The sequence below is a fragment of the Salmo salar genome, chromosome ssa01, assembly GCF_905237065.1.
Source record: "Salmo salar chromosome ssa01, Ssal_v3.1, whole genome shotgun sequence".
In the NCBI taxonomy this organism is placed as follows: domain Eukaryota; kingdom Metazoa; phylum Chordata; class Actinopteri; order Salmoniformes; family Salmonidae; genus Salmo; species Salmo salar.
Genome location: NC_059442.1, coordinates 119,722,064 through 119,738,705, shown reverse-complemented (window position 1 = coordinate 119,738,705; position 16,642 = coordinate 119,722,064). Strand labels below are relative to the sequence as shown.

Genomic DNA, 16,642 nt, shown 5'->3' with positions numbered 1-16,642 from the left:
CCTGGAACGGGGTCAAAGGTGGGGACATTCTTGACGAGTTTGTCAAGGTATTCCGCGCCAAGCGGGCGGAGAGGGTTGGCTTCATCCTGTGGAGAAATTGGGGCCGAAAGGCCAAGAGAAGAAGCCAAGCCTTGTTGTTTTTGACCAAGAGGCGCCATATTACTCAGTGCCGAAGGGCCAAGAGGAGAAGACTGAGGGACACATGAGGGAGGCAAGGTCTGAAACCTATTGTCTTCACTCCTGTGAGTACAGGGCTCCGGTTGCTTGGATGGGTAGTCGCGCTGTAGAGCGTGACCATTCTGGATTTCCTCCAGATGGTACCTAAGGGTGGAATTCTGCTGCATTGCAGAGTCCTCTTGAGCGCTTAGAGTACTGATTTTGGACACGTGAGTGTCTCACCTGCTCCTTTCGGTCTCAAACTTATCTGTCATGGTTTGCAGATAGAGGTCTTGAGTACGGAGCGAGAGATTCAGTGATGAGATTTCCTCTGCTTGCTTAGAAATCAATATTTCCATCCTCATCACCTGAATTCTCTCATCATTCATTTGGTCAGCGACTTCAATAAGTTCTGCTGATTTATCATCCAACTTTGTCACTGTGTTCATTAACTGATCGTCTTTGGTCTGCAGTGCTTTGAGGAGAACCGTGTTATTTTGAGTAACATTCAACAAAACAGCATGCATGTTGTCAAGTTGAGCGCTCCTGTTTGTAGATAACTCTTCAAATTTATCTAGTTTGGCGTGGACATCATCGTATTTAGTTTTGGCTAAATCGAGTTGTTCCTGTAGCATATGATTTTGTTCCTGTAGAAAACGATTTTGTTGAAGAGCTTGTGCTTGTTCATCGTCATACGTTTTTGCAATTACATTTAATTGTTCAGTTTTCGAACGCAGTTCCATAGCTAGCAGAATTTTTCCCTTGTCTGCATTGGTCATTGGTTTCCCGGTTCTCTCCACCTGTCCCTTTATGTCTACCATTACCTGCTCGTGCTTCAGCTGTGCACTGCGGTATTGGACAGATGGCAATCTCGGATGGCAAGACATCAGAGCTAGACTGGAGAGAACCTTTATGAGGCCTGCGCACGATGGTTGATTTTGGAAAACATTGTTGTCTGCTTTTCCACTAATGGCATAATTAGGGTTGTTATCGCTGCTGAGGTCAGAGATCAATCCATTTACGGGTGGAGGTTCACTAATTAGCGGGCGAGTGGGGACCACCCCCTCTGATAGCTTGCACATTATTAGAACATTTGAAAGGAAAAAATGTTTTTCCTAATTTTCCAAAATTTGGTTTTGGAATGTGGGGAGCTGCAAAGACGATTTTAATCTATTTATAGACGTTAATGAACCATCAGTACTGTACAGTATTGTGGAAGTTGGACGTGAATGAATTTGCAAAAGCAAATTGAATTAATCAATGCCAATGATTAGTCCTACCTGGGTAGGCTATCTGGGTATTAAACTTGAATTACCTGAGAGGTTGCTTCATCCAGGTTAATATGCAAAGTTTAAGTTGTCTCATTTAATTGGAAGAACCTAGAAAGGTATGTTGGACAATTTAACTTATTAAATTGAATGAGACGATAATCCATACAATCTCCATTGATTGGATATCATAAGTGTAAACCGTAGGTCAAAGGTTGGGACCCTTCACCACTAGGGTACGCTCCTCCCTGGGGCTGAAGCCACATGGGATTCACTCCTGTCAGAAATGGGTTTTACTGAATGTGCTTTAGTAAAGCAGATTTTACTGATTAATCTATTTATGATATATCAAACCTGTATAGGCTATCTGGGAATTAACTTTCAATTAACCTGAGAGCATTGCTTCATCTAAGTTAAGTTTAGAAAAAGTTAATCATGTCTCATTGTAGACACCCAATCAATTTTGGATATTATTTAAAAGATCCACTTGAAAAGGTAAATCTGGCAATTTCACTTGTTAGTTAAATTGAGTGAGACGTCATATCCAGTCAATTGTGATTGGCTGGATATTTTACCGTGCTCCACGTTTGGATTTCCCCTAGAGATGTACTGGCAATTCTTCACCACCTGGTGAAGTACAAAGGTCGGGACTTCCGTCGCGCCAGGCGGAGAGATTAAAACGTGGCACAGGGAGAAGAAATGTTCCCTCTCTGTTAGCTTGCCCGTAATGCTAAGCTATTGCTACTTGGTTCAGGAGTATCCTTCCAAGCACCAAAATAGGGTCCTTTCACTATGGAAAGGGTGGGTTTTCTAGTGACGTCTCACCTTAACCCCATTCAGCATATTCTGCTAGCGTTTATGCTGACCGGAGCGACACGGTACTTAAATACAGATACGCATACGGTCTGCCCATACTGTCTTAGTGCGGTAGGCAAATTATTCGGCTCAGTTACCGGACAGTTAACTTCTAATTTCTAACCTTACTCTAGAAGATAATATTGACCGACAGAAATAGTACCGTTTGGCCTAACGGACTAAATCTGGAATTTATCCCTCACTGCTATCGACATAAGACCGGAGCCACTCTAAATAGCTTCACCCAATGGAAAATACACAATCACTTTGTTTAGATAGCAGGCTGTTTGTACAATTCTGTTTGCACAATTGATATATAGAATTTCACAGCAAAGTCCAATTCTATCTTAGATTCCTCGCACGGGGGCTCCATATATGTCGTGTCTTTGGGGTACCATTAAACTGAAAACATGTTTATCAATTAACTCCCTGTAATTGCTTTGTATCATGACAAGGTGTAGTACTGAAACTACCGAGGTTACCTAGCCAGCTACACGTTCAAAGTCAACAACGCAGCCACTGCTAGCTAGCCTACTCCACCAGCCAGCAGTACTGTATCATTTTAGTCAATAAGATTTTTGCAACGTAAGCTTAACTTCCTGAACATTCGAGACGTGTAGTCCACTTGTCATTCCAATCTCCTTTGCATTAGCGTAGCCTCTTCTGTAGCTTGTCTACTATGTGTCTGTCTATCCCTGTTCTCTCTCCTCTGCACAGGCCATACAAACGCTCCACACCGCGTGGCCGCTGCCACTCTAACCTGGTGGTCCCAGCGCGCACGACCCACGTGGAGTTCCAGGTCTCCGGCAGCCTCTGGAACTGCCGGTCTGCGGCCAACAAGGCTGAGTTCATCTCAGCCTATGCTACCCTCCAGTCCCTAGACTTTCTGGCGCTGACGGAAACATGGATTACCACAGATAACACTGCTACTCCTACTGCTCTCTCCTCATCTGACTACGTGTTCTCGCATACCCCTAGAGCATCGAGCCAGCGGGGTGGTGGCACTGGAATCCTCATCTCTCCCAAGTGGACATTCTCTCTTTCTCCCCTGACCCATCTGTCTATCTCCTCATTTGAATTCCATGCTGTCACAGTTACCAGCCCTTTCAAGCTTAACATCCTTATCATTTATCGCCCTCCAGGTTCCCTTGGAGAGTTCATCAATGAGCTTGACGCCTTGATAAGTTCCTTTCCTGAGGATGGCTCACCTCTCACAGTTCTGGGTGACTTTAACCTCCCCACGTCTACCTTCGACTCATTCCTCTCTGCCTCCTTCTTTCCATTCCTCTCCTCTTTCGACCTCACCCTCTCACCTTCCCCCCTACTCACAAGGCAGGCAATACGCTTGACCTCATCTTTACTAGATGCTGTTCTTCCACTAATCTCATTGCAACTCCCCTCCAAGTCTCCGACCACTACCTTGTATCCTTTTCCCTCTCGCTCTCATCCAACACTTCTCACTCTGCCCCTACTCGGATGGTATTGCGCCGTCCCAACCTTCGCTCTCTCTCTCCCGCTACTCTCTCCTCTTCCATCCTATCATCTCTTCCCTCTGCTCAAACCTTCTCCAACCTATCTCCTGATTCTGCCTCCTCAACCCTCCTCTCCTCCCTCTCTGCATCCTTTGATTTACTCTGTCCCCTATCCTCCAGGCCGGCTCGGTCCTCCCCTCCTGCTCCGTGGCTCGACGACTCACTGCGAGCTCACAGAACAGGGCTCCGGGCAGCCGAGCGGAAATGGAGGAAAACTCGCCTCCCTGCGGACCTGGCATCCTTTCACTCCCTCCTCTCTACATTTTCCTCTTCTGTCTCTGCTGCTAAAGCCACTTTCTACCACTCTAAACTCCAAGCATCTGCCTCTAACCCTAGGAAGCTCTTTGCTACCTTCTCCTCCCTCCTGAAACCTCCTCCCCCTCCCCCCTCCTCCCTCTCTGCGGATGACTTCGTCAACCATTTTGAAAAGAAGGTTGACGACATCCGATCCTCGTTTGCTAAGTCAAACGACACTGCTGGTCCTGCTCACACTGCCCTACCCTGTGCTTTGACCTCTTTCTCCCCTCTCTCTCCAGATGAAATCTCGCGTCTTGTGACGGCCGGCCGCCCAACAACCTGCCCACTTGACCCTATCCCCTCCTCTCTTCTCCAGACCATTTCCGGAGACCTTCTCCCCTACCTCACCTCGCTCATCAACTCATCCTTGACCGCTGGCTACGTCCCTTCCGTCTTCAAGAGAGCGAGAGTTGCACCCCTTCTGAAAAAACCTACACTCGATCCCTCCGATGTCAACAACTACAGACCAGTATCCCTTCTTTCCTTTCTCTCCAAAACTCTTGAACGCGCCGTCCTTGGCCAGCTCTCTTGCTATCTCTCTCAGAATGACCTTCTTGATCCTAATCAGTCAGGTTTCAAGACTGGGCATTCAACTGAGACTGCTCTTCTCTGTGTCACGGAGGCTCTCCGCACTGCTAAAGCTAACTCTCTCTTCTCTGCTCTCATCCTTCTAGACCTATCTGCTGCCTTTGATACCGTGAACCATCAGATCCTCCTCTCCACCCTCTCCGAGCTGGGCATCTCCGGCGCCGCCCACGCCTGTCCTACCTGACAGGTCGCTCCTACCAGGTGGCGTGGCGAGAATCTGTCTCCGCACCACATGCTCTCACCACTGGTGTCCCCCAGGGCTCTGTTCTTGGCCCACTCCTATTCTCGCTATACACCAAGTCACTTGGCTCTGTCATATCCTCACATGGTCTCTCATATCATTGCTATGCAGATGACACACAATTAATCTTCTCCTTTCCCCCTTCTGACAACCAGGTGGCGAATCGCATCTCTGCATGTCTGGCAGACATATCAGTGTGGATGACGGATCACCACCTCAAGCTGAACCTCGGCAAGACGGAGCTGCTCTTCCTCCCGGGGAAGGACTGCCCGTTCCATGATCTCGCCATCATGGTTGACAACTCCCTTGTGTCCTCCTCCCAGAGTGCTAAGAGCCTTGGCGTGACCCTGGACAACACCCTGTCGTTCTCCACCAACATCAAGGCGGTGACCCGATCCTGTAGGTTCATGCTCTACAACATTCACAGAGTATGACCCTGCCTCACACAGGAAGCGGCGCAGGTCCTAATCCAGGCACTTGTCATCTCCCGTCTGGATTATTGCAACTCGCTGTTGGCTGGGCTCCCTGCCTGTGCCATTAAACCCCTACAACTCATCCAGAACGCCGCAGCCCGTCTGGTGTTCAACCTTCCCAAGTTCTCTCACGTCACCCCGCTCCTCCGCTCTCTCCACTGGCTTCCAGTCGAAGCTCGCATCCGCTACAAGACCATGGTGCTTGCCTACAGAGCTGTGAGGGGAACGGCACCTCCGTACCTTCAGGCTCTGATCAGGCCCTACACCCAAACAAGGGCACTCCGTTCATCCACCTCTGGCCTGCTCGCCTCCCTACCTCTGAGGAAGCACAGTTCCCGCTCAGCCCAGTCAAAACTGTTCGCTGCTCTGGCACCCCAATGGTGGAACAAGCTCCCTCACGACGCCAGGACAGCGGAGTCAATCACCACCTTCCGGAGACACCTGAAACCCCACCTCTTCAAGGAATACCTGGGATAGGATAAAGTAATCCTTCTAACCCCCCCTTAAAAGATTTAGATGCACTATTGTAAAGTGGTTGTTCCACTGGATATTATAAGGTGAATGCACCAATTTGTAAGTCGCTCTGGATAAGAGCGTCTGCTAAATGACTTAACCTCTATGGGCTAGGTGGTACGCTTGCGTCCCACCTACATAACAGCGACTGGCAGCCTGTGGCGCGATTTTCAAAACGTTAAAAATCCTATTACTTCAATTTCTCAAACATATGACTTTTTTACAGCTATTTAAAGACAAGACTCTCGTTAATCTAACCACACTGTCCGATTTCAAAAAGGCTTTACAACGAAAACAAAACATTAGATTATGTCAGCAGAGTACCAAGCCAGAAATAATCAGACACCCATTTTTCAAGCCAGCATATAATGTCACCAAAACCCAGAAGACAGCTAAATGCAGCACTCACCTTTGATGATCTTCATCAGATGACAACCCTAGGACATTATGTTATACAATACATGCATGTTTTGTTCAATCAAGTTCATATTTATATCAAAAACCAGCTTTTTACATTAGCATGTGACGTTCAGAACTAGATTAACCCCGCAAACTTCCGGGGAATTCGCTAACATTTTACTAAATTACTCACGATAAACGTTCACAAAAAGCATAACAATTATTTTAAGAATTATAGATACAGACCTCCTCTATGCACTCGATATGTCCGATTTTAAAATAGCTTTTTGGTGAAAGCACATTTTGCAATATTCTAAGTACATAGCCCAGGCATCACGGGCTCGCTATTTAGACACCCGGCAAGTTTAGCACTCACCATAATCATATTTACTATTATAAAAGTTTGATTACCTTTTGTTGTCTTCATCAGAATGCACACCCAGGACTGCTACTTCAATAACAAATGTTGGTTTGGTCCAAAATAATCCATCGTTATATCCAAATAGCGGCGTTTTGTTCGTGCGTTCCAGACACTATCCGAAATAGTAAAGAAGTGTCGCGCGCATGGCGCAATTCGTGACAATAAAATTCTAAATATTCCATTACCGTACTTCGAAGCATGTCAACCGCTGTTTAAAATCAATTTTTACGAAATTTTTCTCGTAGAAAAGCGATAATATTCCGACAGGGAATCTCCTTTTCGGCAAACAGAGGAAAAAATCCCAAAGGCGGGGGCGGTCGGGTCACGAGCATAAGCCCAGTGTCCCTTGATCGGCCACTTGAGAAAGGCGATAATGTGTTTTAGCCTGGGGCTGGAATGACGACATTCTGTTTTTTCCCGGGCTCTGAGCGCCTATGGACGACGTGGGAAGTGTCACGTTAGAGCAGAGATCCTTAGTAAATGATAAAGATGGAAAATAAGTTCAAGAAATGGTCAGACAGGCCACTTCCTGTAAAGGAATCTCTCAGGTTTTGACCTGCCATTTGAGTTCTGTTATACTCACAGACACCATTCAAACAGTTTTAGAAAATTTAGGGTGTTTTCTATCCATATGTAATAAGTATATGCATATTCTAGTTACTGGGTAGGAGTGGTAACCAGATTAAATCGGGTATGTTTTTTATCCAGCCGTGTCAATACTGCCCCCTAGCCCTAACAGGTTAACAAAGGGTCATAAACGGTCAGCTGAGGACACACAAAGTTCATTAATATTAACAATTGACATGCTAATCCTTAGCACATGAACGCTCACTCATTTGAGAACAATTGCAATCAATATATATTTACGCTCAGTGTGTCGTCGAGATCCTTGTTGGAGCGTCGTTCCGTTGGAGAGTTCTCTATCTCTCTCTCTCTCTCGGTTAGAATGGATCTTTCAAAGCGTCATTCATTAATGTCGTCATAGAATGGATGTTTCGTTGGTCTTCGCGTTCAATGATATAATTTACTTAGCTGCAGACTAATAATTAATATCAAAGACTTGTTCTTATTCTGTCGGTATCGATAGTCTAAAAGTTAACCACGTGGTATAGTTCACTTTCAGTAGAGTACTTGGATGGTCAAACCTATTGGCCAACTCGCAATGGAGTGGAGGCCGGGTCTGAAGAAAGTAGATCAGGCTATGGTTTTATAGTGAACATGTCACATGACACCTGGTCCTGTCTGTGTCCATGGGGGCGTGCCGATGACTGAGTTAAGCTTGGTACAGAAATATAATTCTATCATATTAACATCAGTACATAGTATCTCAATGTATTACAAATAGCTTTATCCTTATTAATACATTCTATACAACCATGTGGATGCAAGTCTCAAGGCTGAGGCTATTATATAAACCGTTTTATGGTAATATGGCTATATTGTCTCTTCTGAGTATCACAAAATTGTACCAAGCGGACCAGTTCGTAGCTGGATTCTTCACCAATCTTTCATACCTTCTCCAGAACACAAATGTCGCTTGGCTCCCCAATTCTGTAAGTTGGAAGAATTTCCTGTGTCTCTCTATGGGCCATGTGGCAAGAGATTCTCCTCTTAGAGTTTTTACAACCCTTTCACACAGGGCCTGGGTGGGGGAAGGTATAGTTGGGGGATGGTGCAAGGCGAGAGGGGGTCAACTGTCCTCCCTGTACTCAAAGTGGCCAACGTCATGACAGGGGTCAGGGGACTATATACAGGGTCAGTAGATACAGTATGTAAAGGGACCGGGGGACTATATACTGGGTCAGTAGATACAGTATGTATAGGGGCCAGGGGACTATATACAGGGTCAGAAGATACAGTATGTATAGGGACCAGGGGACTATATACAGGGTCAGTAGATACAGTATGTATAGGGGTCAGGGGACTATATACAGGGTCAGTAGATATAGTATGTATAGGGACCAGGGGACTTTATACAGGGTCAGTAGATACAAAATGTATAGGGGTCAGGGGACTATATACAGGGTCAGTAGATACAGTATGTATAGGGACCAGGGGACTATATACAGGATCACTAGATACAGTATGTATAGGGACCAGGGGACTATATACAGGGTCAGTAGATACAGTATGTATAGTGGTCAGGGGACTATATACAGGGTCAGTAGATACAGTATGTATAGGGACCAGGGGAAAATATACTGGGTCAGGAGATACAGTATGTATAGGGTCAGGGGACTATATACAGGGTCAGTAGATACAGTATGTATAGGGGTCAGGGGACTATATACAGGGTCAGTAGATACAGTATGTATAGGGCTCAGGGGACTATATACAGGGTCAGAAGATACAGTATGTATTGGGACCAGGGGACTATATACAGGGTCAGTAGATACAGTATGTATAGGGACCAGGTGACTATATACAGGGTCAGTAGATACAGTATGTATAGGGACCAGGGGACTATATACAGGGTCAGGAGATACAGTATGTACAGGGGGAAGGGGACTAGGCATCAGGATGTATGATCAACAGAGTAGGTGCATTGTACACTGCTCAAAAAAATAAAGGGAACACTAAAATAACACATCCTAGATCTGAATGAATGAAATAATCTCATAAAATACTTTTTTCTTTACATAGTTGAATGTGCTGAAAACAAAATCACACAAAAATAATCAATGGAAATCCAATTTATCAACCCATGGAGGTCTGGATTTGGAGTCACACTCAAAATTAAAGTGGAAAACCACACTACAGGCTGATCCAACTTTGATGTAATGTCCTTAAAACAAGTCAAAATGAGGCTCAGTAGTGTGTGTGGCCTCCACGTGCCTGTATGACCTCCCTACAACGCCTGGGCATGCTCCTGATGAGGTGGCGTCTGTGGTGGACAGTCTGTGGTGCAACGTGGCGTTGGTGGATGGAGCGAGACATGATGTCCCAGATGTGCTCAATTGGATTCAGGTCTGGGGAACGGGCGGGCCAGTCCATAGCATCAATGCCTTCCTCTTGCAGGAACTGTTGACACACTCCAGCCACATGAGGTCTAGCATTGTCTTGCATTAGGAGGAACCCAGGGCCAACGGCACCAGCATATGGTCTCACAAGGGGTCTGAGGATCTCATCTCAGTACCTAATGGCAGTCAGGCTACCTCTGGCGAGCACATGGAGGGCTGTGCAGCCCCCCAAAGAAATGCCACCCCACACCATGACTCACCCACCGCCAAACCAGTCATGCTGGAGGATGTTGCAGGCAGCAGAACGTTCTCCACGGCGTCTCCAGACTCTGTCACGTCTGTCACATGTGCTCAGTGTGAACCTGCTTTCATCTGTGAAGAGCACAGGGCGCCAGTGGCGAATTTGCCAATCTTGGTGTTCTCTGGCAAATGCCAAACGTCCTGCACGGTGTTGGGCTGTAAGCACAACCCCCACCTGTGGACGTCGGGCCCTCATACCACCCTCATGGAGTCTGTTTCTGACCGTTTCAGCAGACACATGCACATTTGTGGCCTGCTGGAGGTCATTTTGCAGGGCTCTGGCAGTGCTCCTCCTGCTCCTCCTTGCACAAAGGCGGAGGTAGCGGTCCTGCTGCTGGGTTGTTGCCCTCCTACGGCCTCCTCCACGTCTCCTGATGTACTGGCCTGTCTCCTGGTAGCGCCTCCATGCTCTGGACACTACGCTGACAGACACAGCAAACCTTCTTGCCACAGCTCGCATTGATGTGCCATCCTGGATGAGCTGCACTACCTGAGCCACTTGTGTGGGTTGTAGACTCCGTCTCATGCTACCACTAGAGTGAAAGCACCGCCAGCATTCAAAAGTGACCAAAACATCAGCCAGGAAGCATAGGAACTGAGAAGTGGTCTGTGGTCACCACCTGCATAACCACTCCTTTATTGGGGGTGTCTTGCTAATTGCCAATAATTTCCACCTGTTGTCTATTCCATTTGCACAACTGCATGTGAAATGTATTGTCAATCAGTGTTGCTTCCTAAGTGGACAGTTTGATTTCACAGAAGTGTGATTGACTTGGAGTTACATTGTGTTGTTTAAGTGTTCCCTTTATTTTTTGGAGCAGTGTATATGAAGTGTGTGTGTGGGTGTGGGTGTGTGTGTGTGTGTGTGCAAAGAGTCCAGTGAGTGTTCATAGAGTCAGTGAAATAAAAATAAATACAGTGAAGACAGATAGTCCTGTATCCATTCTGTTATCTGTTTATCAGTCTAATGGCTTGGGGATAGGAGATAGGCCTGTATCCATTCTGTTATCTGTTTATCAGTGTAATGGTTTGGGGATAGAAGCTGTTCAGGAGCCTGTTAGTGTGAGACTTGATGCTCCGGAAGCAGAGAGAAAAGTCAATGGCTTGGGTGGCTGGAGTCTAACAATTTTCCAGGCCTTCTTTTGACACCGCCTGTTATAGAGGTTCTTGATGGCAGGGAGCCCCAGGGATGTACTGGGCCATACTCACCACCCTCTGTAGAGGTCCTGGATGGCAGGGAGCCCCAGTGATGTACTGGGCCGTACTCACCACCCTCTGTAGAGGTCCTGGATGGCAGGGAGCCCCAGGGATGTACTGGGCCGTACTCACCACCCTCTGTAGAGGTCCTGGATGGCAGAGAGCCCCAGGGATGTACTGGGCCGTACTCACCACCCTCTGTAGAGGTCCTGGATGGCAAGGAGCCCCAGGGATGTACTGGGCTGTACTCACCACCCTCTGTAGAGGTCCTGGATGGCAGGGAGCCCCAGGGATGTACTGGGCCGTACTCACCACCCTCTGTAGAGGTCCTGGATGGCAGGGAGCCCCAGGGATGTACTGGGCTTTACTCACCACCTTCTTTTGTGAGACTTGATGCATGTTTCATTTATATTTCTGTTCAGCATATATCCTGAATCTGGTAATGAATGGTGTGGCTGTTGAACAAGTTGAGGAGGCTAAATATCTTGGCGTTACCTTAGATTGTAAACTGTCATGGTCAAAGGATTCAACGGTTGTAAAGATGGGGAGAGGTCTGTCCGTAAAAAAGAGATGCTCTGATTTTTTTGACACCACACTCCAAAAAGCAAGTCCTGCAGGCTCTAGTTTTGTCTTATCTTGATTATTGTCCCATCATATGTTCAAGTGCTGCAAAGAAACACCTAGTTAAGCTGCAGCTGGTCCAGAACAAAGGCATGTCTTGCTCTTCATTGTAATCAGAGGGCTGATATTAATACAATGCTGCCAGTCTCTCTTGGCTAAGAGTTGAGGAGAGACTGACTGCATCACTTATTCTTTTTATAAGAAACGTTCATGTGTTGAAAATCCCAAATTGTTTGCATAGTCAGCTTACACTGTCACGTCCTGACCAGTAATAGGGGTTATTGTAGTTGGGTCAGGACGTGGCAGAGGGTATTTGTTTTATGTGGTTCAGGGTGGTGGTTTTGTAATAGGGTATTTGATTTATGTATTCCGGGGTTTTTGGGCACTGTTCTATGCTAATGTATTTCTATGTTTAGTCTAGTTAGTTGTATTTCTATGTTTAGGTTAATGGGGGATTGGACTCTCAATTGGAGGCAGGTGCTTTCTCGTTGCCTCTGATTGAGAGTCCTATATATGGGTAATTGTTTGGTTTAGTGTTTGTGGGAGATTGTTTCTTGTTTTGCCTGTGTGAGCCTTACAAGACTGTTTTGTTGTTTGTGCGTTCTTTGTTTTGTTGTTTTTGGTGTTCTCTTTATTTTAAATAAATGATAAGATGAGCATCCACATTCCTGCTGCGTTTTGGTCCTCCATTCCCGACGACAACCGTGACATACACACAGCTCTGACGCACACACTTACCCCACCAGAGGTCTTTTCACAGTCCTCTAATCCAGAACAAATTCCATAAAGCATACAGTAATATATAGAGCCATAATTGCATCTCATATTGTGTAGGCTGTGTGTGGATGTGTAGGCTGTGTGGATGTATGGATGTGTAGGCTGTGTGTGTATGTGTAGGCTGTGTGGATGTATTGATGTGTAGGCTGTGTGGATGTGTAGGCTGTGTGGATGTATTGATGTGTGGATGTGTAGGCTGTGTGGATGTATGGATGTGTAGGCTGTGTGGATGTATTGATGTGTAGGCTGTGTGGATGTGTAGGCTGTGTGGATGTATTGGTGTGTAGGCTGTGTGGATGTATTGGTGTGTAGGCTGTGTGGATGTATTGGTGTGTAGGCTGTGTGGATGTATGGATGTGTAGGCTGTGTGGATGTATGGATGTGTAGGCTGTGTGCATGTGTAGGCTGTGTGGATGTATGGATGTGTAGGCTGTATGGATGTGTAGGCTGTGTGGATGTATGGATATGTAGGCTGTGTGGATGTATGGATATGTAGGCTGTGTGGATGTATGGATGTGTAGGCTGTGTGGATGTATGGATGTGTAGGCTGTGTGGATGTATTGATGTGTAGGCTGTATGGATGTGTAGGCTGTGTGGATGTATGGATGTGTGGATGTATGGATGTGTAGGCTGTGTGGATGTATTGATGTGTAGGCTGTGTGGATGTGTAGGCTGTGTGGATGTGTAGGCTGTATGGATGTATAGGCTGTGTGGATGTATTGATGTGTAGGCTGTGTGGATGTATGGCTGTGTGGATGTGTAGGCTGTGTGGATGTATGGATGTGTAGGCTGTGTGGATGTATGGATGTGTAGGCTGTGTGGATGTGTAGGCTGTGTGGATGTATGGATGTGTGGATGTATGGATGTGTAGGCTGTGTGGATGTATTGATGTGTAGGCTGTGTGGATGTGTAGGCTGTGTGGATGTGTAGGCTGTATGGATGTATAGGCTGTGTGGATGTATTGATGTGTAGGCTGTGTGGATGTATGGCTGTGTGGATGTGTAGGCTGTGTGGATGTATGGATGTGTAGGCTGTGTGGATGTATGGATGTGTAGGCTGTGTGGATGTATTGATGTGTAGGCTGTGTGGATGTATTGACGTGTAGGCTGTGTGGATGTATTGATGTGTAGGCTGTGTGGATGTATGGATGTGTAGGCTGTGTGGATGTATTGATGTGTAGGCTGTGTGGATGTATGGATGTGTAGGCTGTGTGGATGTATTGATGTGTAGGCTGTGTGGATGTGTAGGCTGTGTGGATGTGTCGGCTGTGTGGATGTATTGATGTGTAGGCTGTGTGGATGTATTGATGTGTAGGCTGTGTGGATGTATTGATGTGTAGGCTGTGTGGATGTGTAGGCTGTGTGGATGTATGGATGTAGTTCTGTCCATGTAGTTCATGTTCTGTGTGGACCCCAGGAAGAGTAGCTGCTGCTTTTGCAACAGCTAATGGGGATCCAAATAAAATACCAAAAATACCAATCGTTTAGATTCTATATCCTGACCTTTCTGAAATATGTCTTCAACACTGACTGTGGTGTGTGTGTGTGTGTGTGTGTGTGTGTGTGTGTGTGTGTGTGTGTGTGTGTGTGTGTGTGTGTGTGTGTGTGTGTGTGTGTGTGTATAGATTTCAGGTAGTGATGCAGGCTGGACGTTGGGCTACATGCTGAATCTGACCAATATGATTCCAGCCGAGGCTCCAGACACTCCTCCTCTTCCTCACGCTGGCTACGTCACCCTCCTGTTCTTCATCTCTCTCTTCCTCTTCCTCCTCTTCCTCCTCTTCCTCTGTCTCCGATTCCTGTGGCCGCGTTGCGACTCCCAGACACAGATGATATAGACACACTGGACACCATATGGACACGTGTGTGTGTGTGTGTGTGTGAACATGATGTTTATAAAAATGTATCTCATGTTGTCATGCTTGTTATTCTCCAGTAAAGTTCAGATATATAAAACAAACTGACCTTACTGGCTGTCATTTACTGTCCCTCTGAAAGAATGTTCAAATGAAATACTCACCTGACATATTCAAATGATGTAAAAATTACAGATTGACTATATGAACAGGTGTATAACAGGTTTATAAAAGGTGTATAACAGGTTTATAGCACGATTGTATTGACTATATGAACAGGTTCTTAAAACCTGTTAGGGCTAGGGGGCAGCATTGACACGGCTGGATAAAAAACATACCCGATTTAATCTGGTTACCACTCCTACTCAGTAACTAGAATATGCATATACTTATTACATATGGATAGAAAACACCCTAAAGTTTCTAAAACTGTTTGAATGGTGTCTGTGAGTATAACAGAACTCAAATGGCAGGTCAAAACCTGAGAGATTCCTTTACAGGAAGTGGCCTGTCTGACCATTTGTTGAACTTCTTTTCCATCTCTATCATTTACTAAGGATCTCTGCTCTAACGTGACACTTCCCACGTCGTCCATAGGCGCTCAGAGCCCGGGAAAAAACAGAATGTCGTCATTCCAGCCCCAGGCTGAAACACATTATCGCCTTTCTCAAGTGGCCGATCAAGAGACACTAGCTTATGCGCGTGACCCCGACCGCCCCGCCTTTGGGATTTTTTCCTCTGTTTGCCGAAAAGGAGATTCCCTGTCGGAATATTATCGCTTTTCTACGAGAAAAATGTCGTAAAAATTGATTTTAAACAGCGGTTGACATGCTTCGAAGTACGGTAATGGAATACTTAGAATTTTATTGTCACGAATTGCGCCAAGCGCGTGACACTTCTTTACTATTTCGGATAGTGTCTGGAACGCACGAACAAAACGCCGCTATTCGGATATAACGATGGATTATTTTTGACCAAACCAACATTTGTTATTGAAGTAGCAGTCCTGGGTGTGTATTCTGACGAAGACAACAAAAGATAATGAAATTTTTATAATAGTAAATATGATTATGGTGAGTGCTAAACTTGCCGGGTGTCTAAATAGCGAGCCCGTGATGCCTGGGCTATGTACTTAGAATATTGCAAAATGTGCTTTCACCAAAAAGCTATTTTAAAATCGGACATATCGAGTGCATAGAGGAGGTCTGTATCTATAATTCTTAAAATAATTGTTATGCTTTTTGTGAACGTTTATCGTGAGTAATTTAGTAAAATGTTAGCGAATTCCCCGGAAGTTTGCGGGGGGTATGCTAGTTCTGAACGTCACATGCTAATGTAAAAAGCTGGTTTTTGATATAAATATGAACTTGATTGAACAAAACATGCATGTATTGTATAACATAATGTCCTAGGGTTGTCATCTGATGAAGATCATCAAAGGTGAGTGCTGCATTTAGCTGTCTTCTGGGTTTTGGTGACATTATATGCTGGCTTGAAAAATGGGTGTCTGATTATTTCTGGCTTGGTACTCTGCTGACATAATCTAATGTTTTGCTTTCGTTGTAAAGCCTTTTTGAAATCGGACAGTGTGGTTAGATTAACGAGAGTCTTATCTTTAAATGGCTGTAAAATAGTCATATGTTTGACTGGACATACACAAAGAGATTAGATGCCAAAGTTCAGAGGTTAATTAGATACCTGATGAAGCCAGTGTTGGGTAGGTGGATGAGGCTAGGAGTTACTGTTGGGTTAGAGTTACTGTTGGGGTTAGAGTTACTGTTGGGGTTAGAGTTACTGTTGGGGTTAGAGGTTAAAGTTAGAGTTACTGTTGCGGTTAGAGTTACTGTTGGGGTTAGATTTACTGTTGGGGTTAGAGGTTAAATTTAGAGTTACTGTTGGGGTTAGAGTTACTGTTGAAGTTAGAGTTAGAGGTTAGGGGTTAGAGGTTAGAAGTTAGAGGTTAGAGTTAGGGGTTAGAGTTAGAGGTTAGGGGTTAGGGTTAGGGGTTAGAGTTAGGGGTTAGAGTTAGGGGTTAGGGGTTAGGGTTAGGGGTTAGAGTTAGGGGTTAGGGTTAGGGGTTAGGGTTAGGGGTTAGGGGTTAGGGTTAGGGGTTAGAGTTAGGGGTTAGAGTTAGGGGTTAGAGTTAGGGGTTAGAGTTAGGGGTTAGGGGTTAGGGTTAGGGGTTAGGG

General features: G+C 45.7%; 1 protein-coding gene across 1 annotated transcript in view; it reads left to right on the top strand.

Annotated features, from left to right (window-relative positions):
* LOC106592522 (ectonucleoside triphosphate diphosphohydrolase 1) overlaps positions 1-14,557 on the top strand; it is a 160,575-nt gene extending 146,018 nt beyond the window's left edge. The window contains exon 10 of the mRNA XM_045687877.1: positions 14,223-14,557. Coding sequence (XP_045543833.1) covers positions 14,223-14,435 — 213 coding nt within the window. The 3' untranslated portion in view covers positions 14,436-14,557. The remainder of the gene's footprint in view (positions 1-14,222) is intronic.
* Positions 14,558-16,642: the final 2,085 nt, after the last annotated feature.